Genomic DNA, 27,841 nt, shown 5'->3' on the forward strand with positions numbered 1-27,841 from the left:
TCTGATTACAATATGTTTGCTGGTAAGAAAACTGATTAGTTACAGTTTTCTGTAATATGTTTAAATGTAACTAATTATGTAATCAGTCACTCCCCAACCTTGCCAACATAAAATATCAAAGGCAAATAAATGTTCATTTTAAAGAAAAGGTTAATCTGCAGAGACCTGGATTGAGTGGGAAGTCTGTACCATAATGGCCTGACCAGCTGTTTGGTGTAGGTCTATGGTGTGTATAGGCCTTAAAAAAGGGTATCCTTCGCATATACTATCTTGCAGTTGACATGGCAGTTAAACGTGAAGGAGTCAGTCGTCTCACACCCTGTAGTCACCCTATGGACCTGCTCTCGTTAACCATTCCTAAAGTGAGCATCGCAATGCCTGCTGTGAGTGCAAATTACAGCAGATAATGTTTTTTTTATTACTATTACAGCAGAACGTGTACGGATGATGATGAGCTCTGGGCTCGGTTGATAGGGTCTGTTTATTTAGTCATAGTGTTGATTTGCATTCTGTCCCCCTCTGCTGTCTTAAAAATATATTACATTAAAAAAACATGAGCTGACGCACACCCAGAATAATAGTTTGTGTGGAGGTGCTGACTAACGGCGAATAAACTATAAACTATCAAAATAAAGAAAGTCGCACACTCCATGTATAATCTCCCAGCAATTTAATGGGTATTTACCAACGTTTCGGCATCAATGTGCCTGAAATACCCATTAAATTGCTGGGATATTATACATGGAATGTGCGACTTTCTTTATTTTGATAGTTCATAGTTTATTCGCCGTTAGTCAGCACCTCCACACAAACTATTATTCTGGGTGTGCATCAGCTCATGTTTATTTTATATTATAAATACATTACAACAACAAGCTCTGCAGACAATTTTCGGATCCAGACGTCATAGCCACGGAGTTTCTAAACCTAGAAGCGCATCGCGAGACTTCCGGGAACGCTTGCAAAACAGACCAAACAGACCAGGCTGGAGTTTGCGGTTTGAGAAGTCAATGAGAAAAGTGAAAAATGATTCCTTAGTTGTTAATTTTCTCAAAATCTAAAGGTACAATCAAGAATCGAACCAATGTTTTGAGTGGTTGAACATGTTATTACTCAAAACTCGTGAAAGTGACAAACTGACACGTTTTAATTTTCGTCGAAAAACAACTTTATATCGAAGGAATGCCTTTGATTTGACGTCTTTGCTAGTCAACGTCGCTATGACATGACAAATGTGATCGGGGATTTCTATTGGAGAAGCAGTTTTAGCCTATCTTCATACTGTACTGTTTTTGTCATAGCTATCAAAGAGAATAATCACATTCGTGATTCAAATGTGTTAATTCAATGACCCATATATCCTATGAACGATATTACATTAGTGATTAAAAGGTGTTAATTCAATTGTGTTTTTTGTACTCTACATATTGGTCTCATCCATACATATATATTAAACATTCAAATGCTGTACAGAGCAACCTCAAATGTGATTTTTTTTGTCTGTAGGGGTTACATCCTCCAGAACATAAGGAAGTGAGCATTCAGCCACGCCATTTTGAGAAAACGGCCAGTCACAGCAGTGGGCAGACTGTGTTCATAGCTACTAGAGTTGTCGTGCAGTCATGCGATATAGCTGTTTTTAATTGAATATTTCTATGTTTAAATACTGTTGACATTTGTAATATAGGTACACTAAACGTAACCAGTAATGTCCACGGAAGCAACCGCCGACCAGGTAGAGCATTTCAGTTGTTTGTAGCGAACGGTTGCTAGTTAGCTACGTTACAATTTCACTCGTGTTGCATGGTGGTTCACTGACGTTAGCTAGCTAGGCCTACACTCTAGATACCGTTTAATCTAGAATATATGGATTTGATGCGCTTTCTACATAGCTACCACACATTATTGACAATATTTTAGGGAAAATAGTTAACTACTTAATTACGTTGCCTTTTTGAGAGACCTGCGGCTAAGCTAATTACGTACTAGCTAGGTAACCTGCCAATGATTTGTCAGAAATGAATGTCAGTCGACCAACTAACGTCAGCTAGTTTGTATAGATAAAACGACCTAATATGGTCTGAACGTCATGCTAACACGACTAGTTAGCGTTTGGCCTGTTGCTGAGAATAAATACTAATTAATACTAAATACTAGTTATTTTCGCGTGCTAGCTGAAGTTAGCAACCTAGGTAACATTACTGTTGCAGTTGGGCCGCGCTTTTTTGTTACGCTAACTAGCCAAAGCGTATGCAGCAATGCGTGCACATTGTATTGCATTTAAACAGTTGAGCGCACCGTTTACTCCATAAGCGATCTGTGTTAGAAGTTGTGCAATTGTGTAACATGTTTACATGATTAGCGAACTACCTTGGTAGTCAACTAGCTAACCATGTAAACAAGCAAGCATTGCATCGTGTCTGCCGTTGGCCTACTCGGTTTCTTATGTGGCTAAATAAAGTAGTCCAAACTGGAAATAAGTGTAGTAGGTCTATTATAAACGAGATCTTCTAAAATGTACTCTTAAAATTGGTTATAATATTGGCACCCTGATTGATTTGTTTTCCCAAGCCACCTCTTGTTGCAGTGTATGCATGTCTGTAACCCCAATCATATTTTTATGTCTTGCAGGCAGCTGAGTATATCCCAGAGAAGGTTAAGAAAGCAGAGAAGAAGTTGGAAGAAAACCCATATGACCTTGACGCATGGAGCATTCTGATTCGAGAAGCACAGGTTTAGTGACTCAGGGTTGCATTCCTCTTACCTGGGGTAATCGATTGGGTCAAGGGAGGGAGAGGGTGGGGATCAAGAGGGTGGTGGGTGGGGATCTAACAGAACAATTACAAATGTGTCATATAGGACTGTTTCAACTTGTTTGTCAACAAGTGTACATGTAAATGCATTCTGCCCTTTTAGAACCAACCAATAGACAAAGCAAGGAAGACGTATGAACGACTTGTGGCCCAGTTCCCAAGCTCGGGCAGATTCTGGAAACTATTCATTGAAGCGGAGGTTAATATTTTATCAATTTCTCACAACTACATGTGTGCATGAGCGTGCATATCCTAACAGGATCAACAATGTGACTTTCACACAACAAATAGGTCCTCTTCATCTCAATGGTATTTTTAAAAAGTACGAGGGGTTTAGGTTAATATCTTAACCATTTATTTTTCAGGACGCAGACTGTATGTTTCTCAGTAGTAGTCTTTAAATGGGGTTAAGTGCATTTGTTGCATGTTTGATCTGCAACAGCATTAAAACGTTTTAATGGTATTGGAGTGCTTTAGCCTTTTATTCACTTGTCGTGTCTATTTATTGCCTCCTGTGTCATTTCTTTGAGGTCATTTTTGTTTTTGATCATAAACCGTATGAGTGAATGTTGTGTCCAACTTAACATTTTTTCCAGCACAGTTATGCTACCCTACCACCCAACAAGCGACCTATGTTTACTACGAAAGCTGTAGTATTGTAGATCCCTGGTTTTGACCCAGCAAAGAATCCACATTACTCCAATATGTCTTTTTAAAAGGATAGTTCACCCAAATTACAAAATCTATTGGGTTTTTGTAGATGGTACCTGCTCCCATTCCTGCCCCCCACCCTTATCACGCCATATTGCCTACATCTTAGATTAGCCTTAAGCTCCATTTCATTAGTATGCCATTAGTTTTAGACATACAAATGGATGCTTGTAATCCACTTATTTAGGGGGATAAAGGGTAAGTATGTGTGAGTTAAAAGCATGACTGACCTAGCCTCATTAATTGATGCCCACTACACACAGCTCTGATCCGAGCTAGTCATCTGGGCTCTGGGCTGTCCACAGCAGGTGAACAGAAGTCTGGGGAGGAGACCAACTCATGTGCCCAGTTTAAAATCAAGCCCATGTCTCACTTCCTGTAGGATTGAAGGGATTGAGTGGGAGTATGTAAACGGGTAATGCTTCACGGAGCCCCCTTCTTACACCCACAGCTTCCTTTCACATCTACAGGAATTGACTTGTACATGGTGTCCCATCTAGGTCTGGCAGTATGTAGGCTTTTGTTCCAGTGCAAATACACCTGATTCCATGTTGAATCTGGGTAAAGGGTTTTTTCCTCCTGTTAATTGTGTTTCTGGACTAGAGGGGAAAAGCCTGCACATACTGCTGCCCTACAAGACTGGGATTGGACACCCCTTGTCTGAGGGTTGATTGATACCAGATCGGCTAATAGTCTCTAATGTTCAGACGTCACCTTATTTGTTGGTGTATTGTGACTGGAATACAATCAGACTTGACCCTGGAGTATTTGCACCGTGCACATCCATGAGGAGTTGGGCACATTGTTATTTAGTCTAGAAGCTCTCCCATTCTTTACACTGCTACCCTAGTTAGAATGGCCTCATTCAACACCGTTTAGCACAGCCTGTAGGTCATTCTGTAAAAGTTCAACCACCCGTTGACTTCATTTGTTTATAGATATGCACCATAGTTAAAAGTTGGTCATTTGCATTAAAACTATTCAATTGTTTTTTTCCCTTCCAGTTTGGATAGCCTTTGATTTATATCTAGACTGCAGTCAAATCCAGCTCGCCGTAGTCTTTTTATCCCCGTTTCATTTGCCTCAGCATCATGAGCAACCTGGAAATAAATACATTTTGTTAAGCTTTGGTTGTTTTGAGCTTAACTGCAACCTGTCAAATAACATGGTAGTTGTAACCTTTTTCTTTACTGCTGTAACATCAACATTCTAGTTTGGATCTAATGTGTAGAAAATGAATCATACGTTCACTAACCGTTTAAGAAAATAACGTGTGCTTGTGAAAGAGTTATACAGGAACAATCCAGTATTGGGAAATCAGGTGTTTTACTTGTAAATTCACACATCGCAGGACTCCTATGTTCAGGTGCAGCTTAGGGGACCATTGTCTTGGTTCTGGGTCAGATTTGACCTTTTGTGGCACATTTCTCACTTGCTTTGTGGTTTTTGTCTTGGTTTGAATACAGTTTCTGTCACCTAGGTGAACTCAAGTGGTTGATCTGTGCATGCACAAGCATAAGGAAATGCATAAGTTGCGTTGTACTCAATTTGACTGTACCCTGCGGTTTGTTGAGAAAGTGATTTTTAAATTGCATACTGTTTAATAAAACAAATGACCAGAATTCTGTACTGTGACTCATTGCATCTTTTTCTTTATGGTGTTGATGGTTACTGCAGTCCAGTTCACAACCACCTCCTTTCCCCATAACCATTCCCATACCTAATCCCATTTTAAAGAATGCATTAGGCCTGGTGCTCTTGATTATGCCACATATAAATTGTGCCTGTTACCTTCCGAGTTGATGTTTTTTTTGGGTTGGCTGCCGAGTGCGAGTTAGGTCGTAGTTCTAGTGATGTGCTTGTAATGTGAATGCTTATTTGATAGAGAACTGATGGTAGTTGAAGAACTGGAATAGTTTTGAATGTTGTGGAAGCTATTTTTCTGGATATGTTGAACATTTGCCTAAGGAAGTATTTCTGTGTTGATGGGCTTGCTCTTGGGTTTTTAAGCCTGGGTCTTTCAAGTAGCCTGGATTGTTGTGACTTCCTGATAAAAGCCCATATTACTAATATAATGTATTTTATTTGGTTGAGATTTAAACAATTTCAGACAATTGGATGGATTGATTAATATTTAATTCCCCACTCGACTGGTTTGCCTGCACCGAAATGTAACAATGTGCTTTAGTGGACTTTGTCTCTCTTCTAGTGTCTTTGGAGTCTGGTTCTCATGTTGTAGCTGGGATAACAACTTTGAGTGAGAGGCTGAAACTATTGGTATTGAGTGCTAAAGCCATGGGCTGCTGTAGATTCATACAATGACAATGTATGCTGGCTACAGATTGTGTGCGTGTCTGCCCTCGAGGTGAGATTTTATCTATCTAGCCTACCTAAAGCTATGTCACGGGATGTACTTCTCTATGCCTGCAGCTGTCAAGGCTGGGGTTAACTCTTCTGTGTATTATTTTTAAGTTGATTTATCTAGTGATTTACTTCAATAAATCATTGTTTATTACCCATCTTGTTTCATGTTGTCTGTGTAAAACTAGTGTTCTTTTTCATGTCTAACACTACAATTCCATAGGCCACATTTGACATAGGCCTAGTTCTCTTTAGGATCTGACTTGTTGAACAAATGTGAAATGATTCATTGTAATCTTGCAATGATACTTCCCACCTCTAGATGTATACATATTGAATTAGTTATTTTCTTGTGCTGAGTATTGTTATTCCTGAAAAAGTACTTATATTCAAGCTATACACTCCGAGGCCTAGGCAATGTTTAATGTTGACGCATTATTTGATAGCCCCTCTAATCAGTGATTGTGTTAAGTGGCTTGCACAACAATAAGATGAAAGCCAACCTGTGGGCTTAGTGACATTCCGCTGTATTGCTCTTAGAATCAATGAGGGAAAGAAGCAGATGGAGGATTATCGAGGCAGGATTCATTCCAAGTTCAAATGTATTCTCCCATTCAAACACCTGAATGTTTCTTGTTACTGTGTGTTTTGTCGTCAAATTTTTAGGAGCTACTAGCCTTGCAATTGCAACAACAAAAGGCCTACAGTACAGGACATGCAGCTAGGCTGCTGCTTTGGGAGTCCTGTGCCTGCCACACAGGCCTTTTGTCAGGGCCAGGCCAACCGGTAGCTCCAGTAAAGATTGATGTTTCTCATTATGCTTAGCTGCTTTTTATATGCTGATGAAAATGTCCTTTTTCTAGTTGTATTGGGCTTATTTTTCTAAGGCTACAGTTTATTGGGAAGGGTGGGTATTCACAGATGGGAAAACGTGTTCTTTAATTCCTTTACAGCTCCTATCTTTATCTTTACCCCATGGAACAATGTCTAGACATCAAAACCCATTTTTTTGCAACTGCTTGATCATGTGACTCGTGTATGGTCCATGATGTACAATGAGAATAAACCCCATATCTTACAAAATATATCTTGAAATGGTCTTTCTTGTGTGAAATTCACTTTGTTGATCTGAAAGGGATTGTGTGTGTGTGTGTCAGAGGGAGTTTGCATGCATGCCTGTTTGTCCATATATACAATGGAAACACCTGCCTGTTGAATTAACACTTCGTTTACACTCTGTCCACAGATCAAGGCAAAAAACTATGACAAGGTAGAAAAGGTGAGTGCCAATCATACCAAAGTCCCCTCCCATTGGCCTTACAGGGGACTGAGACTGCCATGGTTGGTTGATTCTAAGGGAGGTTTCACCTCTCTGTCACTTGATGGAAACCAACATGGTTCTGACTCATCCAGTGTTGCCCTTAACAACTGAAGAAGCCATTTAAGTCACCACTGTAATATATCAAGGATCAAGCCAAACCCATAAAATGTAGCTGCATGCTTTACTGCAGTACAACAGTAAATCTACAATTCAGAAGAGTAGAAAATCATTGTTTATTGCCACTTGTTTAAGTCACAGAACATGTATTGATAACCCACAGACAACACTAAACACTTATCAGCTCAAACTTTTCTGTCTGGTGCGGATGTTTTTACTATGTTGGTACTGTCTGTTAACCATCCCCTGAAACTGAAAGGAAAAACAGTTCTCTCTCATTTTCACCAAGGAGGGTTCAGTCTTTTATAGCAGCAGCGCGTTGCAAAGCCCTTGTGTACACTGCTGTTTATCTCCAGCTGTGGTACAGTGTGGCTGCTGCCTGTCAGTGAGCTCTGTTCCACTGGTTCTGCTGGGGTAGGCATTAGGTCACTTTCTATTAGGCAGCCCTCCCTAGAGGGAATCCCCTACTTCCCCTTTTACACGGAAACACACACTACAAATCACCCTGCGTATCTATTTCTCAGTATGACAGTGGGGAATGATTGAGTGCACACTTGTCTGAAGCGTTAATTTTCAGTAGACCAATATGTTTTTGAATACATGAAACTGAAAAAAGGCCCTTCCCTCCTACTGTAGTTGTTTCAGAGATGTCTGATGAAAGTGCTGCACATCGACCTGTGGAAATGCTACCTTTCATACGTCCGAGAGACCAAAGGAAAGCTACCCAGCTACAAGTAGGTTCACCTGTTACCCAGGAAAGGAATTGGAGGGGGACGGGCTCTTCGTGTGCTCACACACAATCTTAACCATTCAGCAATGCATTTCACAGTGATAACACAACACCCTATTTTGACAAATGTTCCCAGTGCATGTCTTGATATTGTGATGTAACACAAGTCCTAACCCAGCCCTGCTTGACCATCACCAGAGAGAAGATGGCGCAGGCGTATGACTTTGCGCTGGATAAAATCGGCATGGAGATCATGTCCTACCAGGTAAATCAAAGCATATTGGCAATTAAATGTTAAAACAAGTTTGTTAAAAAAAAATGCAATCTGAAATGGGTTTCCAAGCCACGATCTCTAATTCTTCTGCTCTCCCCTCAGATATGGGTGGACTACATCAACTTCCTCAAAGGAGTGTAAGTACTGCTCTTAACACAATACTTTGTTGTTGTTTTCGTTCATTAAAAAGTACTTCAAGTCCCTAATTCCCTAGTCTTGTGTCCTTCCAGTGAGGCGGTTGGTTCGTACGCTGAAAACCAGCGAATCACGGCGGTGCGCAGGGTCTACCAGAGGGGCTGTGTGAACCCCATGATCAACATCGAGCAGCTCTGGAGAGACTACAGCAAGTATGAGGAGGTAAGACCAATGACCTATGACCCCTATGGAGGGCTGAATAAGGAACCACATGAGGGGTAGCAGAACATTGCTTTCGTGTGCCATTGATCTCATCCGTCAGTGGTGCTAAGTAGCCTGGTGTTGTACAAACAGGGCATCAACGTACATCTGGCCAAGAAGATGATTGAGGACCGCAGCAGAGACTACATGAACGCTAGGAGAGTGGCGAAGGTAAGGTACTCACACACAAACACACTATGATGAGGTAAACGGATGTATACTGTCTGGTAAAGGATTTAATGATTGTGAGCTGATGTAAAACTGTCTCTTCAGGAATATGAGACTGTGATGAAGGGTCTGGATAGGAACGCCCCCTCGGTGCCACCCCAGAACTCACCCCAGGAGGCGGTGCAGGTGGAGATGTGGAAGAAGTACATCCAATGGGAGAAGAGCAACCCGCTCCGCACAGAAGACCAGACACTCATCACTAAGAGAGGTATTTTGGGGGGAACCGTGATTCATAAAGCTAGTGGTGGTGGGGGGAACAGTGATTCATATAGCTAGTGGTGGTGGTGGGGGGAACAGTGATTCATATAGCTAGTGGTGGTGGGGGGGAACAGTGATTCATATAGCTAGTGGTGGTGGGGGGGGGAACAGTGATTCATATAGCTAGTGGTGGTGGTGGGGGGGAACAGTGATTCATATAGCTAGTGGTGGTGGGGTGTGGAACAGTGATTCATATAGCTAGTGGTGGTGGGGTGTGGAACAGTGATTCATATAGCTAGTGGTGGTGGGGTGTGGAACAGTGATTCATATAGCTAGTGGTGGTGGGGGGAACAGTGATTCATATAGCTAGTGGTGATGGTGGGGTGAACAGTGATTCATATAGCTAGTGGTGATGGTGGGGTGAACAGTGATTCATATAGCTAGTGGTGGTGGGGGGGAACAGTGATTCATATAGCTAGTGGTGGTATTTGTGTGGTGGGAACAGTGATTCATAAAGCTAGTGGTGTTGGGGGGGAACAGTGATTCATATAGCTAGTGGTGGTGGTGGGGGGGAACAGTGATTCATATAGCTAGTGGTGGTGGGGGGGAACAGTGATTCATATAGCTAGTGGTGGTGGGGGGGAACAGTGATTCATATAGCTAGTGGTGGTGGTGGGGGGGAACAGTGATTCATATAGCTAGTGGTGGTGGTGGGGGGGAACAGTGATTCATATAGCTAGTGGTGGTGGGGTGTGGAACAGTGATTCATATAGCTAGTGGTGGTGGGGGGAACAGTGATTCATATAGCTAGTGGTGGTGGTGGGGGGAACAGTGATTCATATAGCTAGTGGTGGTGGTGGGGGGAACAGTGATTCATATAGCTAGTGGTGGTGGGGGGGAACAGTGATTCATATAGCTAGTGGTGGTGGGGGGGGGAACAGTGATTCATATAGCTAGTGGTGGTGGTGGGGGGGAACAGTGATTCATATAGCTAGTGGTGGTGGGGTGTGGAACAGTGATTCATATAGCTAGTGGTGGTGGGGTGTGGAACAGTGATTCATATAGCTAGTGGTGGTGGGGTGTGGAACAGTGATTCATATAGCTAGTGGTGGTGGGGGGAACAGTGATTCATATAGCTAGTGGTGATGGTGGGGTGAACAGTGATTCATATAGCTAGTGGTGATGGTGGGGTGAACAGTGATTCATATAGCTAGTGGTGGTGGGGGGGAACAGTGATTCATATAGCTAGTGGTGGTATTTGTGTGGTGGGAACAGTGATTCATAAAGCTAGTGGTGTTGGGGGGGAACAGTGATTCATATAGCTAGTGGTGGTGGTGGGGGGGAACAGTGATTCATATAGCTAGTGGTGGTGGGGGGGAACAGTGATTCATATAGCTAGTGGTGGTGGGGGGGGAACAGTGATTCATATAGCTAGTGGTGGTGGTGGGGGGGAACAGTGATTCATATAGCTAGTGGTGGTGGTGGGGGGGAACAGTGATTCATATAGCTAGTGGTGGTGGGGTGTGGAACAGTGATTCATATAGCTAGTGGTGGTGGGGGGGAACAGTGATTCATATAGCTAGTGGTGGTGGTGGGGGGAACAGTGATTCATATAGCTAGTGGTGGTGGTGGGGGGAACAGTGATTCATATAGCTAGTGGTGGTGGTGGGGAGCAGTGATTCATATAGCTAGTGGTGGTGGTGGGGGGAACAGTGATTCATATAGCTAGTGGTGGTGGGGGGGGGGACAGTGATTCATATAGCTAGTGGTGGTGGGGTGGGGAACAGTGATTCATATACCTAGTGGTGGTGGGGGGAACAGTGATTCATATAGCTAGTGGTGGTGGGAGGGAGCAGTGATTCATATAGCTAGTGGTGGTGGGGGGAACAGTGATTCATATAGCTAGTGGTGGTGGGGGGAACAGTGATTCATATAGCTAGTGGTGGTATTTGTGTGGTGGGAACAGTGATTCATATAGCTAATGGTGTTGGGGGGGGAACAGTGATTCATATAGCTAGTGGTGGTGGTGGGGGGGAACAGTGATTCATATAGCTAGTGGTGGTGGTGGGGGGGAACAGTGATTCATATAGCTAGTGGTGGTGGTGGGGGGGAACAGTGATTCATATAGCTAGTGGTGGTGGTGGGGGGGAACAGTGATTCATATAGCTAGTGGTGGTGGGGGGGAACAGTGATTCATATAGCTGGTGGTGGTGGGGGGGAACAGTGAATCATAAAGCTAGTTGTGGTGGTGGGGGGGAACAGTGAATCATAAAGCTAGTTGTGGTGGTGGGGGGAACAGTGATTCATATAGGTGGTGGGGGGGGAACAGTGAATCATAAAGCTAGTTGTGGTGGGGGGGAACAGTGAATCATAAAGCTAGTTGTGGTGGTGGGGGGGGGGACAGTGAATCATAAAGCTAGTTGTGGTGGTGGGGGGGGGGGACAGTGATTCATATAGCTAGTGGTGGTGGGGTGGGGAACAGTGATTCATATAGCTAGTGGTGGTGGGGTGGGGAACATTGATTCATATAGCTAGTGGTGGTGGGGGGGAACAGTGATTCATATAGCTAGTGGTGGTGGGGGGGAACATTGATTCATATAGCTAGTGGTGGTGGTGGGGGGAACAGTGATTCATATAGCTAGTGGTGGTGGTGGGGAGGGACAGTGATTCCTATAGCTAGTGGTGGTATGTGTGTGTGGTGGTGGTGGGGAAACAGTGATTCCTATAGCTAGTGGTGGTATGTGTGTGTGGTGGGGGGGACAGTGATTCCTATATCTAGTGGTGTGTGTGTGTGTGGTGGGGGGGGACAGTGATTCCTATAGCTAGTGGTGGTATGTGTGTGTGGTGGGGGGGACAGTGATTCCTATAGCTAGTGGTGGTATGTGTGTGTGGTGGGGGGGACAGTGATTCCTATATCTAGTGGTGGTATGTGTGTGGTGGGGGGGGAACAGTGATTCCTATATTTGTGGTGTGTGTGAACTTGATATAGCATGCCATCAGACTTTATAGGCACAGTAAAGTTGATAGAAATCCATTGTTGCCTAGAGGTTTTGCTAGCATTGCAGCCCTAACGTTGTAATTGTGCTCCATGTTGCAGTGATGTTTGCCTATGAGCAGTGTCTGTTGGTGCTGGGCCATCACCCTGACGTGTGGTATGAGGCTGCCCAGTATCTGGACCAGTCCAGTAAACTACTGGCAGAGAAGGGGGTAAGAGAGGCCACTGATGGCACAATGTGTCCTAATTGGAACAGGGTTTCCTCCGTTTTAAAAGATACGTTTGTTATTTTAGACCTTACTGTTATATGGTTTTTAAATGCCAGACTTGAACCCTTTCTTCCGCTCCTCAGGACATGAACAACTCTAAGGTGTTCAGTGACGAAGCAGCTAACATCTACGAGCGCGCCATCGGTACTCTACTGAAGAAGAACATGCTGCTGTACTTTTCATTCGCTGACTACGAGGAGGTGAGCTGCACGAACACCAATCATCTGTCACGGAACACTTGCCAAAACAAAACATGAGGTCATAATATGAAGATGTCAAGGGTTGCCAAGGAAATGTATAATTGACTGTCATCCATAAATGATTAGTGCATCTTTCACTGCAGACGTATTCATTTGTCTCGTCTCATTCCTATTAAGATTAATTAATTGGATTAGTCCAGAACAATCCTCGTGTTGAGTTAAGTTGTGGAGTGTGAACCAGTATAAATGAATGTTGAATAGAGGTCCAGGAAATGTTTGACAGGCATTTAATTGATGAATGAGCTAACCCACATCTCTCCTCTTTTCAGAGTCGATTGAAGCATGAAAAGGTCCACAGCATCTACAACCGTCTGCTGGCCATCGAGGACATCGACCCCACGCTGGTCTACATCCAGTACATGAAGTTTGGCCGGCGGGCCGAGGGCATCAAGTCAGGCCGCATCATCTTTAAGAAGGCCCGGGAGGACATGCGCACGCGTCACCACGTCTATGTGACTGCAGCACTGATGGAGTACTACTGCAGTAAGGTGGGTATACATAGGCTACGGCCACAAACACATTTAGTCTGAAAATTTGGTATTGAGGCAATGGGACGGAGTCGACGGATGACGGAGAACCGAAAACAGTTGACTTGAAAATAGCGTTTGACGGACAAAAACTGACAATTGATTAATGCATATATGATTTCATCTGTGTTCCTGTGTCTCTGTGGCCTTAGCCTGACACCCATGCCAACAGTGCAAAGAGAATATAAGGGGAAACATTCTGTGTCTCAATGTTTGACTGGTCTTCCGTTACCTTCCCTCACAGGACAAATCAGTGGCCTTTAAGATATTTGAACTGGGCTTGAAGAAATATGGAGACATTCCAGAGTATATACTTGCATACATCGATTACCTCTCACACCTTAATGGTAAGTGACAAGTGACAGATTCATTTATTGAGACTTGTCATTCACCCTCTTGTGTAACAATAACACAACCACGGGTAGCTGCCATGGCAACAGTCATTGAGATTTGTATAGCTGTTAAGCAATGGTGTTGAAGGCTACAGGGGATCCAATATCAGTCTATTTGTTAAACATGCTGATCCTATTCTCTCTATGACATGGACCCAGTGACATCCTCTATCAGTTACTCATATAGTCAATCTAGATAAAACCCAGGCAGAGGCGGTCTATAGATCCTGGTGTGTGTTTCTTTATTTCATTGACGTGTATATACTGAACAAAAATATAAACCCAACATCCAAGATTTTACTGAGATACAGTTAATATAAGGAAATCAGTCAATTTAAATAAATACATTAGGCCCTAATCTATAGATTTTTACATGACTGGGAATACAGATATGCATTTTCAATTTTCAGACATTCCTGGTCACGGATCCCTTAAAAAAAAAAGGTGGGGGCGTGGATCAGAAAACCAGTCCGTATCTGGTGTGACCACCATTTGCCTCATGCAGCGCAGCAAGTCTCCTTCGCATAGGGTTGATCAGGCTGTTGATTGTGGCCGGTAAACTGTTCTCCCACTCCTTTTCAATGGCTGAGCTAAGTTGCTGGATATTCATGGGAACTGGATCACGCTGTCGTACACGTCGATCCAGAACATCCCAAACAAGCTCAATGGGTGACATGTCTGGTGAATATGCAGGCCATGGAAGAACTGGGACATTTTTAGCTTTCAGGAATTGTGTACAGATCCTTGCGTAATGGGGCCGTGCATTATCATGCTGAAATATGAGGTGATGGCGGCGGATGAATGGCACGACAATGGGTCCCAGGATTTCATCACGTTATATCTGTGCGTTAATTTTGCCATTGATAAAATTCAGTTGTGTTCATTGTCCGTAGCTTATGCCTGCCCATACCATAACCCCACCGCCACCATGGGGCACTCTGTTCACAACGTTGACATCAGCAAACCGCTCGCCCACACCACGCCATACACATGGTCTGTGGTTGTGAGGCCTGTTGGACATACTACTAATTCTCTAAAAAGATATTGGAGGTGACTTAACATTAAATTCTCTGGCAACAGCTCTGATGGACATTCCTGCAGTCAGCATGCTAATTTAATGCCCCCTCAACTTCAGACACCTGTGGCATTGTGTTGTGTGACAAAACTGCAGATTTTAGTGGCCTGTTATTGTCCCCGGCACAAGATGCACCTGTGTAATGATCATGCTATTTAAAACCTCCTACAGTGTTGGTCCCCCCCCCCGCGGGACGGTTGAGCTAACGTAGGCTAATGTGATTAGCATGAGGTTGTAAGTAACAAGAACATTTCCCAGGACAAAGACATATGTGATATTGGCAGAAAGCTTAAAAAAATAAATAATCTAACTGCGCTGTCCAATTTTCAGTAGCTATTACAGTGAAAGAATACCATGTTATTGTTTGAGCAGAGTGCACAGTTATGAACTTAAATGTATTAATAAACCAATTAGGCACATTTGGGCAGTCTTGATATAACATTTTGAACAGAAATACAATGGTTCATTGGATCAGTCTTAAACGTTGCACATACACTGCTGCCTCTAGTGGCCAAAATCTATATTGCGCTTAGATTTCTAAGTCATATTTTGGCCTTTCTCTTATTCACTTTCTCATATTTTTGCCTTCTAACAGCATGTTTTTATTTTATTTTGTATTATCTTTTACCAGATCTAATGTGTGTTATTCTCCTACATTAATTTCACATTTCCACAAACTTCAGTGTTTCCTTTCAAATGGTATCAAGAATATGCATATCCTTGCTTCAGGTCCTGAGCTACAGGCAGTTAGATTTGGGTACGTCATTTTAGGAGAAAATTGAAAAAAAGGGTCTGATCCTTTATTAATCAGGTTCTTGATATGCCACACCTGTCAGGTGGATGGATTTTCTTGGCAAAGGAGAAAAGCTCACTAACAGATGTTAACAAATTTGCACAAAATTTGGGAGAAATAAGCTTTTTGTGTGTGTGGAACATTTCTGGGATGAAACATGGGACCAACACTTTACATGTTAATTTTATATTTTTCAGTGTAGATGGGGTGTTAAGCTGTAAATTAGGAGACAGATGCTGAGGCATTATCTGCAACATAAAGGTAGATTAATGAGTTTGAAAGCCTCACCTCTTTCTCTACCGCCCTCCAGAGGACAACAACACCAGAGTTCTGTTTGAGCGTGTTCTCACCTCGGGAAGCCTGTCGCCAGAGAAGTCTGGGTATGAGGAATTATGTTCCTACAACACCCACATTAGATCTGTCTGTTGTTGTGTTATTATAGAACACCCACATTAGATCTGTCTGTTGTTGTGTTATTATAGAACACCCACATTAGGTCTGTCTGTTGTTGTGTTATTATAGAACACCCACATTAGATCTGTCTGTTGTTGTGTTATTATAGAACACCCACATTAGATCTGTCTGTTGTTGTGTTATTATAGGACACCCACATTAGATCTGTCTGTTGTTGTGTTATTATAGAACACCCACATTAGATCTGTCTGTTGTTGTGTTATTATAGAACACCCACATTAGGTCTGTCTGTTGTTGTGTTATTATAGAACACCCACATTAGATCTGTCTGTTGTTGTGTTATTATAGAACACCCACATTAGATCTGTCTGTTGTTGTGTTATTATAGGACACCCACATTAGATCTGTCTGTTGTTGTGTTATTATAGGACACCCACATTAGATCTGTCTGTTGTTGTGTTATTATAGAACACCCACATTAGATCTGTCTGTTGTTGTGTTATTATAGAACACCCACATTAGATCTGTCTGTTGTTGTGTTATTATAGGACACCCACATTAGATCTGTCTGTTGTTGTGTTATTATAGGACACCCACATTAGATCTGTCTGTTGTTGTGTTATTATAGAACACCCACATTAGATCTGTCTGTTGTTGTGTTATTATAGGACACCCACATTAGATCTGTCTGTTGTTGTGTTATTATAGGACACCCACATTAGATCTGTCTGTTGTTGTGTTATTATAGGACACCCACATTAGATCTGTCTGTTGTTGTGTTATTATAGAACACCCACATTAGATCTGTCTGTTGTTGTGTTATTATAGAACACCCACATTAGATCTGTCTGTTGTTGTGTTATTATAGGACACCCACATTAGATCTGTCTGTTGTTGTGTTATTATAGAACACCCACATTAGATCTGTCTGTTGTTGTGTTATTATAGAACACCCACATTAGATCTGTCTGTTGTTGTGTTATTATAGGACACCCACATTAGATCTGTCTGTTGTTGTGTTATTATAGAACACCCACATTAGATCTGTCTGTTGTTGTGTTATTATAGGACACCCACATTAGATTTGTCTGTTGTTGTGTTATTATAGGACACCCACATTAGATCTGTCTGTTGTTGTGTTATTATAGAACACCCACATTAGATCTGTCTGTTGTTGTGTTATTATAGAACACCCACATTAGATCTGTCTGTTGTTGTGTTATTATAGGACACCCACATTAGATTTGTCTGTTGTTGTGTTATTATAGAACACCCACATTAGATCTGTCTGTTGTTGTGTTATTATAGGACACCCACATTAGATTTGTCTGTTGTTGTGTTATTATAGGACACCCACATTAGATCTGTCTGTTGTTGTGTTATTATAGAACACCCACATTAGATCTGTCTGTTGTTGTGTTATTATAGGACACCCACATTAGATCTGTCTGTTGTTGTGTTATTATAGGACACCCACATTAGATCTGTCTGTTGTTGTGTTATTATAGAACACCCACATTAGATCTGTCTGTTGTTGTGTTATTATAGGACACCCACATTAGATCTGTCTGTTGTTGTGTTATTATAGGACACCCACATTAGATCTGTCTGTTGTTGTGTTATTATAGGACACCCACATTAGATCTGTCTGTTGTTGTGTTACTATAGGACACCCACATTAGATCTGTCTGTTGTTGTGTTACTAATGGGCCTGTGTGTTTGTCAACACCTCTCTCTCAGTGAGATCTGGGCACGTTTCTTGGCCTTTGAGAGTAACATCGGGGACCTGGCCAGTATCCTGAAGGTGGAGCGCAGGCGTTTCACGGCCTTCAAGGACGAGTACGAAGGCAAGGAGACAGCCCTGCTGGTGGACAGATACAAGTTCATGGACCTGTACCCCTGCTCTGCCAGCGAGCTCAAAGCTCTCGGATACAAGGTCTGTACAACTGGTCATTTCTACAGCTACATTTACACAGAAAGATGATTCTGACTGCTATGGCCTCTTCACCTGTTGAAGACTCTTCAATAGAAACAGATCTATGGATATCAAATCAAATTTATTTATATAGCCCTTCTTACATCAGTTGATATCTCAAAGTGCTGTACAGAAACCCAGCCTAAAACCCCAAACAGCAAGCAATGCAGGTGTAGAAGCACAGTGGCTAGGAAAAACTCCCTAGAAAGGCCAAAACCTAGGAAGAAACCTAGAGAGGAACCAGGCTATGAGGGGTGGCCAGTCCTCTTCTGGCTGTGCCGGGTGGAGATTATAACAGCACATGGCCTAGATGTTCAAATGTTCATAAATGACCAGCATTGTCAAATAATAATAATCATAGTAGTTGTCGAGGGTGCAACAAGTCAGTAACACGAGTAAGTGTCAGTTGGCTTTTTCATAGCCGATCTTTGAGAGTATCTCTACCGCTCCTGCTGTCTCTAGAGAGTTGAAAACAGCAGTTCTGGGACAGGTAGCACGTCCGGTGAACAGGTCAGGGTTCCATAGCTGCTGCAGGCAGGCAGGCAGGCAGGCAGGCAGGCAGGCAGGCAGGCAGGCAGGCAGGCGGAGAGAGAATTTACATTCACACCGGAAAAGACAAGATAAATACTACAGATGTGACAGACTGACCCTAGCCCCCCGACACATAAAATACTGGAGGCTGAGACAGGAGGGGTCAGGAGACAATGTGGCCCCGTCCGATGAAACCCCCGGACAGGGCCAAACAGGTAGGATATAACCCCACCCACTTTGCCAAAGCACAGCCTCCACACCACTAGAGGGATATCTTCAACCACCAACATACCATCCCGGGACAAGGCCGAGTATAGCCCACAAAGATCTTCGCCACGGCACAGCCCAAGGGGGGGCGCCAACCCAGACAGGAAGACCACGTCAGTGACTCAACCCACTCAAGTGACGCACCCCTCCCATGGACGGCATGGAAGAACACCAGTAAGCCAGTGACTCAGCCCCCGTAATAGGGGTGGAGGCAGAGAATCCCAGTAGAGAGAGGGGAAACCGGCCAGGCAGAGACAGCAAGGGCGGTTCATTGCTCCAGCTTTTCCGTTCACCTTCACACCCCTGGGCCAGACTACACTTAATCATAGGACCTACTGAAGATGTAAAATGTAAATGTAAAAAAAAAAAAAAAATGTAAAATGTACTGAAGAGATGTCTTCAGTAAAGACTTAAATGTTGAGACTGAGTCTGCGTCTCTCACATGGGTAGGCAGACTATTCCATAAAAATGGAGCTCTATAGGAGAAAGCCCTGCCTCCAGCTGTTTGCTTAGAAATTCTAGGAACAATTAGGAGGCCCGCGTCTTGTGACCGTAGCGTACGTGTAGGTATGTACGGCAGGACCAAATCGGAAAGATGGGTAGGAGCAAGCCCATGTAATGCTTTGTAGGTTAGCAGTAAAACCTTGAAATCAGCCCTAGCCTTAACAGGAAGCCAGTGTAGGGAGGCTAGCACTGGAGTAATATGATCATATTTTTTGGTTCTAGTCAGGATTCTAGCAGCCGATATAAAACAAGTGGACCATTTGTGTGTTTCTCTCTTGTTCAACTCTTCAATCACGTGAGGGTAAAGGATATCTGTTTAGAATTCTATGATTTTAACCTGTGTGTGTGTGCAGGACGTGTCCCGTGCCAAACTGGCGGCGTTGCTCCAGACAGAGACGGTGGTGACTCCATCGGCTCCCACGCAAAAGGACGAAGCCGACCGCAAACCAGAGTACCCCAAACCTGACACTAACCAGATGATCCCCTACCAACCACGACACCAGGCCCGTACGTACCTTACCCCCTCCTCTATCCCTACCAGCTACAACACCTGGCTAGTATGTACCTTACCCCCTCCTCTATCCCTACCAGCTACGACACCTGGCTAGTAGGTACCTTACCCCCTCCTCTATCCCTACCAGCTACGACACCTGGCTAGTATGTACCTTACCCCCTCCTCTATCCCTACCAGCTACGACACCTGGCTAGTAGGTACCTTACCCTCTCCTCTATCCCTACCAGCTACGACACCTGGCTAGTAGGTACCTTACCCTCTCCTCTATCCCTACCAGCTACGACACCTGGCTAGTAGGTACCTTACCCCCTCCTCTATCCCTACCAGCTACGACACCTGGCTAGTAGGTACCTTACCCCCTCCTCTATCCCTACCAGCTACAACACCTGGCTAGTAGATACCTTACCCCCTCCTCTATCCCTACCAGCTACAACACCTGGCTAGTAGATACCTTACCCCCTCCTCTATCCCTACCAGCTACGACACCTGGCTAGTAGGTACCTTACCCCCTCCTCTACCCCTACCAGCTACGACACCTGGCTAGTAGGTACCTTACCCCCTCCTCTATCCCACCAGCTACGACACCTGGCTAGTAGGTACCTTACCCCCTCCTCTATCCCTACCAGCTACGACACCTGGCTAGTAGGTACCTTACCCCCTCCTCTACCCCTACCAGCTACGACACCTGGCTAGTAGGTACCTTACCCCCTCCTCTATCCCTACCAGCTACGACACCTGGCTAGTAGGTACCTTACCCCCTCCTCTACCCTACCAGCTACGACACCTGGCTAGTAGGTACCTTACCCTCTCCTCTACCACTACCAGCTACGACACCTGGCTAGTAGGTACCTTAACCCCTCCTTTACCCCTACCAACCACGACACCTGGCTAGTAGGTACCTTACCCCCTCCTCTACCCCTACCAGCTACGACACCTGGCTAGTAGGTACCTTACCCCCTCCTCTACCCCTACCAGCTACGATAACTGGCTAGTAGGTACCTTACCCCCTCCTCTACCCCTACCCACCACGACACCTGGCTAGTAGGTACCTTACCCCCTCCTCTACCCCTACCAGCTACGACACCTGGCTAGTAGGTACCTTACCCCCTCCTCTACCCTACCAGCTACGACACCTGGCTAGTAGGTACCTTACCCTCTCCTCTACCCCTACCAGCTACAACACCTGGCTAGTAGATACCTTAACCCCTCCTTTACCCCTACCAAACACGACACCTGGCTAGTAGGTACCTTACCCTCTCCTCTACCCCTACCAGCTACGACACCTGGCTAGTAGGTACCTTAACCCCTCCTTTACCCCTACCAACCACGACACCTGGCTAGTAGGTACCTTACCCCCTCCTCTACCCCTACCAGCTACGATACCTGGCTAGTAGGTACCTTACCCCCTCCTCTACCCCTACCCACCACGACACCTGGCTAGTAGGTACCTTACCCCCTCCTCTATCCCACCAGCTACGACACCTGGCTAGTAGGTACCTTACCCCCTCCTCTATCCCTACCAGCTACGACACCTGGCTAGTAGTTACCTTACCCCCTCCTCTACCCTACCAGCTACGACACCTGGCTAGTAGGTACCTTACCCCCTCCTCTACCCCTACCAGCTACGACACCTGGCTAGTAGATACCTTACCCCCTCCTCTACCCTACCAGCTACGACACCTGGCTAGTAGGTACCTTACCCCCTCCTCTATCCCTACCAGCTACAACACCTGGCTAGTAGGTACGTTACCCCCTCCTCTACCCCTACCCACCACGACACCTGGCTAGTAGAGGTACCTTACCCCCTCCTCTATCCCTACCAGCTACGACACCTGGCTAGTAGGTACCTTACCCCCTCCTCTACCCCTACCAGCTACGACACCTGGCTAGTATGTACCTTACCCCCTCCTCTACCCTACCAGCTACGACACCTGGCTAGTAGGTACCTTACCCCCTCCTCTAGCCCTACCAGCTACGACACCTGGCTAGTAGGTACCTTACCCCCTCCTCTATCCTACCAGCTACGACACCTGGCTAGTAGGTACCTTACCCCCTCCTCTATCTAACCAGCTACGACACCTGGCTAGTAGGTACCTTACCCCCTCCTCTACCCCTACCAGCTACGACACCTGGCTAGTAGGTACCTTACCCCCTCCTCTATCCCTACCGGCTACGACACCTGGCTAATAGGTACCTTACCCCCTCCTCTATCCCTACCAGCTACGACACCTGGCTAGTAGGTACCTTACCCCCTCTACCCCTACCAGCTACGACACCTGGCTAGTAGGTACCTTACCCCTCCTCTACCCTACCAGCTACGACACCTGGCTAGTTGGTACCTTACCCCCTCCTCTACCCCTACCAGCTACGACACCTGGCTAGTAGATACCTTACCCCCTCCTCTATCCCTACCAGCTACGACACCTGGCTAGTAGGTACCTTACCCCCTCCTCTACCCCTACCAGCTACGACACCTGGCTAGTAGAGGTACCTTACCCCCTCCTCTACCCCTACCAGCTACGACACCTGGCTAGTAGGTACCTTACCCCCTCCTCTATCCCTACCAGCTACGACACCTGGCTAGTAGGGGTACCTTACCCCCTCCTCTACCCTACCAGCTACGACACCTGGCTAGTAGGGGTACCTTACCCCCTCCTCTACCCCTACCAGCTACAACACCTGGCTAGTAGGTACCTTACCCCCTCCTCTACCCCTACCCACCACGACACCTGGCTAGTAGGTACCTTACCCCCTCCTCTACCCCTACCCACCACGACACCTGGCTAGTAGGTACCTTACCCCCTCCTCTACCCCTACCAGCTACGACACCTGGCTAGTAGGTACCTTACCCCCTCCTCTATCCCTACCAGCTACGACACCTGGCTAATAGGTACCTTACCCCCTCCTCTACCCCTACCAGCTACGACACCTGGCTAGTAGGTACCTTACCCCCTCCTCTATCCCTACCAGCTACGACACCTGGCTAATAGGTACCTTACCCCCTCCTCTACCCCTACCAGCTACGACACCTGGCTAGTAGGTACCTTACCCCTCCTCTACCCCTACCAGCTACGACACCTGGCTAGTAGAGGTACCTTACCCCCTCCTCTACCCCTACCAGCTACGACACCTGGCTAGTAGGTACCTTACCCCCTCCTCTACCCCTACCAGCTACGACACCTGGCTAGTAGAGGTACCTTACCCCCTCCTCTACCCCTACCAGCTTCGACACCTGGCTAGTAGGTACCTTACCCCCTCCTCTACCCCACCAGCTACGACACCTGGCTAGTAGGTACCTTACCCCCTCCTCTATCCTTCCAGCTACGACACCTGGCTAGTAGGTACCTTACCCCCTCTACCCCTACCAGCTACGACACCTGGCTAGTAGGTACCTTACCCCCTCCTCTACCCCTACCAGCTACGACACCTGGCTAGTAGGTACCTTACCCCCTCCTCTATCCCACCAGCTACGACACCTGGCTAGTAGGTACCTTACCCCCTCCTCTACCCCTACCAGCTACGACACCTGGCTAGTAGGTACCTTACCCCCTCCTCTACCCCACCAGCTACGACACCTGGCTAGTAGGTACCTTACCCCCTCCTCTACCCCACCAGCTACGACACCTGGCTAGTAGGTACCTTACCCCTCCTCTACCCCACCAGCTACGACACCTGGCTAGTAGGTACCTTACCCCCTCCTCTATCCCTACCAGCTACGACACCTGGCTAGTAGGTACCTTACCCCCTCCTCTACCCCTACCAGCTACGACACCTGGCTAATAGGTACCTTACCCCCTCCTCTACCCCTACCAGCTACGACACCTGGCTAATAGGTACCTTACCCCCTCCTCTACCCCTACCAGCTACGACACCTGGCTAATAGGTACCTTACCCCCTCCTCTACCCCTACCAGCTACGACACCTGGCTAATAGGTACCTTACCCCCTCCTCTACCCCTACCAGCTACGACACCTGGCTAATAGGTACCTTACCCCCTCCTCTACCCCTACCAGCTACGACACCTGGCTAGTAGGTACCTTACCCCCTCCTCTATCTAACCAGCTACGACACCTGGCTAGTAGGTACCTTACCCCCTCCTCTACCCCACCAGCTACGACACCTGGCTAGTAGATACCTTACCCCCTCCTCTATCTAACCAGCTACGACACCTGGTTAGTAGGTACCTTACCCCTCCTCTATCCCTACCAGCTACGACACCTGGCTAATAGGTACCTTACCCCCTCCTCTACCCCTACCAGCTACGACACCTGGCTAATAGGTACCTTACCCCCTCCTCTACCCCTACCAGCTACGACACCTGGCTAATAGGTACCTTACCCCCTCCTCTACCCCTACCAGCTACAACACCTGGCTAATAGGTACCTTACCCCCTCCTCTACCCCTACCAGCTACGACACCTGGCTAATAGGTACCTTACCCCCTCCTCTACCCCTACCAGCTACGACACCTGGCTAATAGGTACCTTACCCCCTCCTCTACCCCTACCAGCTACGACACCTGGCTAGTAGGTACCTTACCCCCTCCTCTACCCCTACCAGCTACAACACCTGGCTAATAGGTACCTTACCCCCTCCTCTACCCCTACCAGCTACGACACCTGGCTAATAGGTACCTTACCCCCTCCTCTACCCCTACCAGCTACAACACCTGGCTAATAGGTACCTTACCCCCTCCTCTACCCCTACCAGCTACGACACCTGGCTAATAGGTACCTTACCTACGACGCTCCAGCCTTTGGGAATCTCGCTCCACACACCAGTCAACTTGGGCATGCTCCACTCCAGCTCCGCTCACATGCTCTTGTCTCGCCCCACAGCTCCAGGACTGCACCCTGTTCCAGGGGGGGTTTTCCCGGTCCCCCCGGCCGCAGTCATCCTGATGAAGCTACTGCCACCACCCACCTGCTTCGTGGTCAGTACCAACACCCCACCACTCACTGTTGGTGACATCACAGTACCAACACCCCACCACTCACTGTTGGTGACATCACAGTACCAACACCCCACCACTCACTGTTGGTGACATTACAGTACCAACACCCCACCACTCACTGTTGGTGACATTACAGTACCAACACCCCACCACTCACTGTTGGTGACATTACAGTACCAACACCCCACCACTCACTGTTGGTGACATTACAGTACCAACACCCCACCACTCACTGTTGGTGACATTACAGTACCAACACCCCACCACTCACTGTTGGTGACATTACAGTACCAACACCCCACCACTCACTGTTGGTGACATTACAGTACCAACACCCCACCACTCACTGTTGGTGACATTACAGTACCAACACCCCACCATTCACTGTTGGTGACATTACAGTACCAACACCCCACCACTCACTGTTGGTGACATTACAGTACCAACACCCCACCACTCACTGTTGGTGACATTACAGTACCAACACCCCACCACTCACTGTTGGTGACATCACAGTACCAACACCCCACCACTCACTGTTGGTGACATCACAGTACCAACACCCCACCACTCACTGTTGGTGACATTACAGTACCAACACCCCACCACTCACTGTTGGTGACATCACAGTACCAACACCCCACCACTCACTGTTGGTGACATCACAGTACCAACACCCCACCACTCACTGTTGGTGACATTACAGTACCAACACCCCACCACTCACTGTTGGTGACATTACAGTACCAACACCCCACCACTCACTGTTGGTGACATTACAGTACCAACACCCCACCACTCACTGTTGGTGACATCACAGTACCAACACCCCACCACTCACTGTTGGTGACATCACAGTACCAACACCCCACCACTCACTGTTGGTGACATCACAGTACCAACACCCCACCGCTCACTGTTGGTGACATCACTGTACCAACACCCCACCACTCACTGTTGGTGACATCACTGTACCAACACCCCACCGCTCACTGTTGGTGACATCACCGTACCAACACCCCACCACTCACTGTTGGTGACATCACAGTACCAACACCCCACCACTCACTGTTGGTGACATTACAGTACCAACACCCCACCACTCACTGTTGGTGACATTACAGTACCAACACCCCACCACTCACTGTTGGTGACATCACTGTACCAACACCCCACCACTCACTGTTGGTGACATCACAGTACCAACACCCCACCGCTCACTGTTGGTGACATCACTGTACCAACACCCCACCGCTCACTGTTGGTGACATCACAGTACCAACACCCCACCGCTCACTGTTGGTGACATCACAGTACCAACACCCCACTGCTCACTGTTGGTGACATTACAGTACCAACACCCCACCGCTCACTGTTGGTGACATTACAGTACCAACACCCCACCACTCACTGTTGGTGACATCACTGTACCAACACCCCACCACTCACTGTTGGTGACATCACAGTACCAACACCCCACCGCTCACTGTTGGTGACATCACAGTACCAACACCCCACCACTCACTGTTGGTGACATCACTGTACCAACACCCCACCACTCACTGTTGGTGACATCACTGTACCAACACCCCACCGCTCACTGTTGGTGACATCACTGTACCAACACCCCACCGCTCACTGTTGGTGACATCACAGTACCAACACCCCACCGCTCACTGTTGGTGACATCACTGTACCAACACCCCACCGCTCACTGTTGGTGACATCACTGTACCAACACCCCACCACTCACTGTTGGTGACATCACCGTACCAACACCCCACCGCTCACTGTTGGTGACATCACCGTACCAACACCCCACCACTCACTGTTGGTGACATCACAGTACCAACACCCCACCACTCACTGTTGGTGACATTACAGTACCAACACCCCACCACTCACTGTTGGTGACATTACAGTACCAACACCCCACCGCTCACTGTTGGTGACATCACTGTACCAACACCCCACCACTCACTGTTGGTGACATTACAGTACCAACACCCCACCACTCACTGTTGGTGACATCACAGTACCAACACCCCACCACTCACTGTTGGTGACATCACAGTACCAACACCCCACCGCTCACTGTTGGTGACATCACAGTACCAACACCCCACCGCTCACTGTTGGTGACATCACAGTACCAACACCCCACCACTCACTGTTGGTGACATCACAGTACCAACACCCCACCACTCACTGTTGGTGACATTACAGTACCAACACCCCACCGCTCACTGTTGGTGACATCACAGTACCAACACCCCACCGCTCACTGTTGGTGACATCACAGTACCAACACCCCACCGCTCACTGTTGGTGACATCACAGTACCAACACCCCACCGCTCACTGTTGGTGACATCACTGTACCAACACCCCACCACTCACTGTTGGTGACATCATGTGGTTGTTGTGCTGATGTTGTGGTGTTTCTGCAGGGGCCCTTTGTGCAGGTGGATGAACTGATGGAGAGCTTCAGGAGATGTACACTACCAGAGAGTAAGTAGCTTTGAAACTGTCATATCACCAAGCTTCCCTTTAGATTTTCCTTTGCCTGAATAGCACACATAACGTTGATACATATCTCTCTCCCAGCTGTAGATGCAGCAGTAGAGTTGATAACAGGCAGGCAGCCTGATGCCAGCGGAGAAGGGAATGGCTCCATGGAGAACCATGCCATGACCAAGTCACTGAAGAGACCCAACGCAGACTCTGATGAAGAAGAGGACAAGGGCGCTGTGGCCCCACCCGTTCACGACATCTACCGCGCTCGCCAGCAGAAGAGGATCCGGTGAACACACACTCACTCAGACACACACACACTTGGGATGGACTCTGTACAGGAATGTAACCCATTACGTCAAACCTTTTAGGGCAAACAGACTCGTCTGAAGTTTGTCTGGAAGATTCTTTATATCCAACCATCGTTGGTCCCTCTACACACACCTGTGTTTGTTTTTTTGTTCTTGGTGTTTTTTTAACCGTTTTATTTTTTAAAGCTGGGTGACTAATACTGTACAAAGTTTTTAATTCAACCCTTAATTTGACACTCAGCTGTTTGGCCCTGTGAACCTCTGGTGATGGACAAATGGAATCGACCTGTTTTTCTAGTCAAATTGAGAGAACACATTTCCTTCCAATAAAAAGGGCAGAAAATAACCAAAACAAAGTGTCTCCTGTCTTGTTACTGAAATGATCACTTCTGTTCTTAG

At 46.4% G+C, this 27,841-nt stretch overlaps 1 protein-coding gene across 1 annotated transcript; it reads left to right on the forward strand.

Annotated features, from left to right (window-relative positions):
- Window positions 1-1,573: 1,573 nt before the first annotated feature.
- On the forward strand, window positions 1,574-27,794 carry cstf3 (cleavage stimulation factor, 3' pre-RNA, subunit 3). Its single transcript, NM_001173648.1, is given in 20 exon segments — window positions 1,574-1,735; window positions 2,632-2,733; window positions 2,917-3,012; window positions 7,132-7,164; window positions 7,960-8,057; window positions 8,252-8,318; window positions 8,430-8,464; window positions 8,558-8,684; window positions 8,817-8,894; window positions 8,997-9,159; window positions 12,247-12,356; window positions 12,497-12,613; window positions 12,943-13,161; window positions 13,445-13,547; window positions 15,771-15,840; window positions 17,615-17,810; window positions 19,505-19,658; window positions 24,503-24,597; window positions 27,068-27,128; window positions 27,225-27,794. Coding segments are annotated over 20 exon segments (2,151 nt in total). The 5' UTR covers window positions 1,574-1,708; the 3' UTR covers window positions 27,425-27,794.
- The last annotated feature ends 47 nt before the right edge of the window (window positions 27,795-27,841 follow it).

Source organism: Salmo salar, chromosome 11 (assembly GCF_965601325.2).
Source record: "Salmo salar chromosome 11, fSalSal1, whole genome shotgun sequence".
In the NCBI taxonomy this organism is placed as follows: domain Eukaryota; kingdom Metazoa; phylum Chordata; class Actinopteri; order Salmoniformes; family Salmonidae; genus Salmo; species Salmo salar.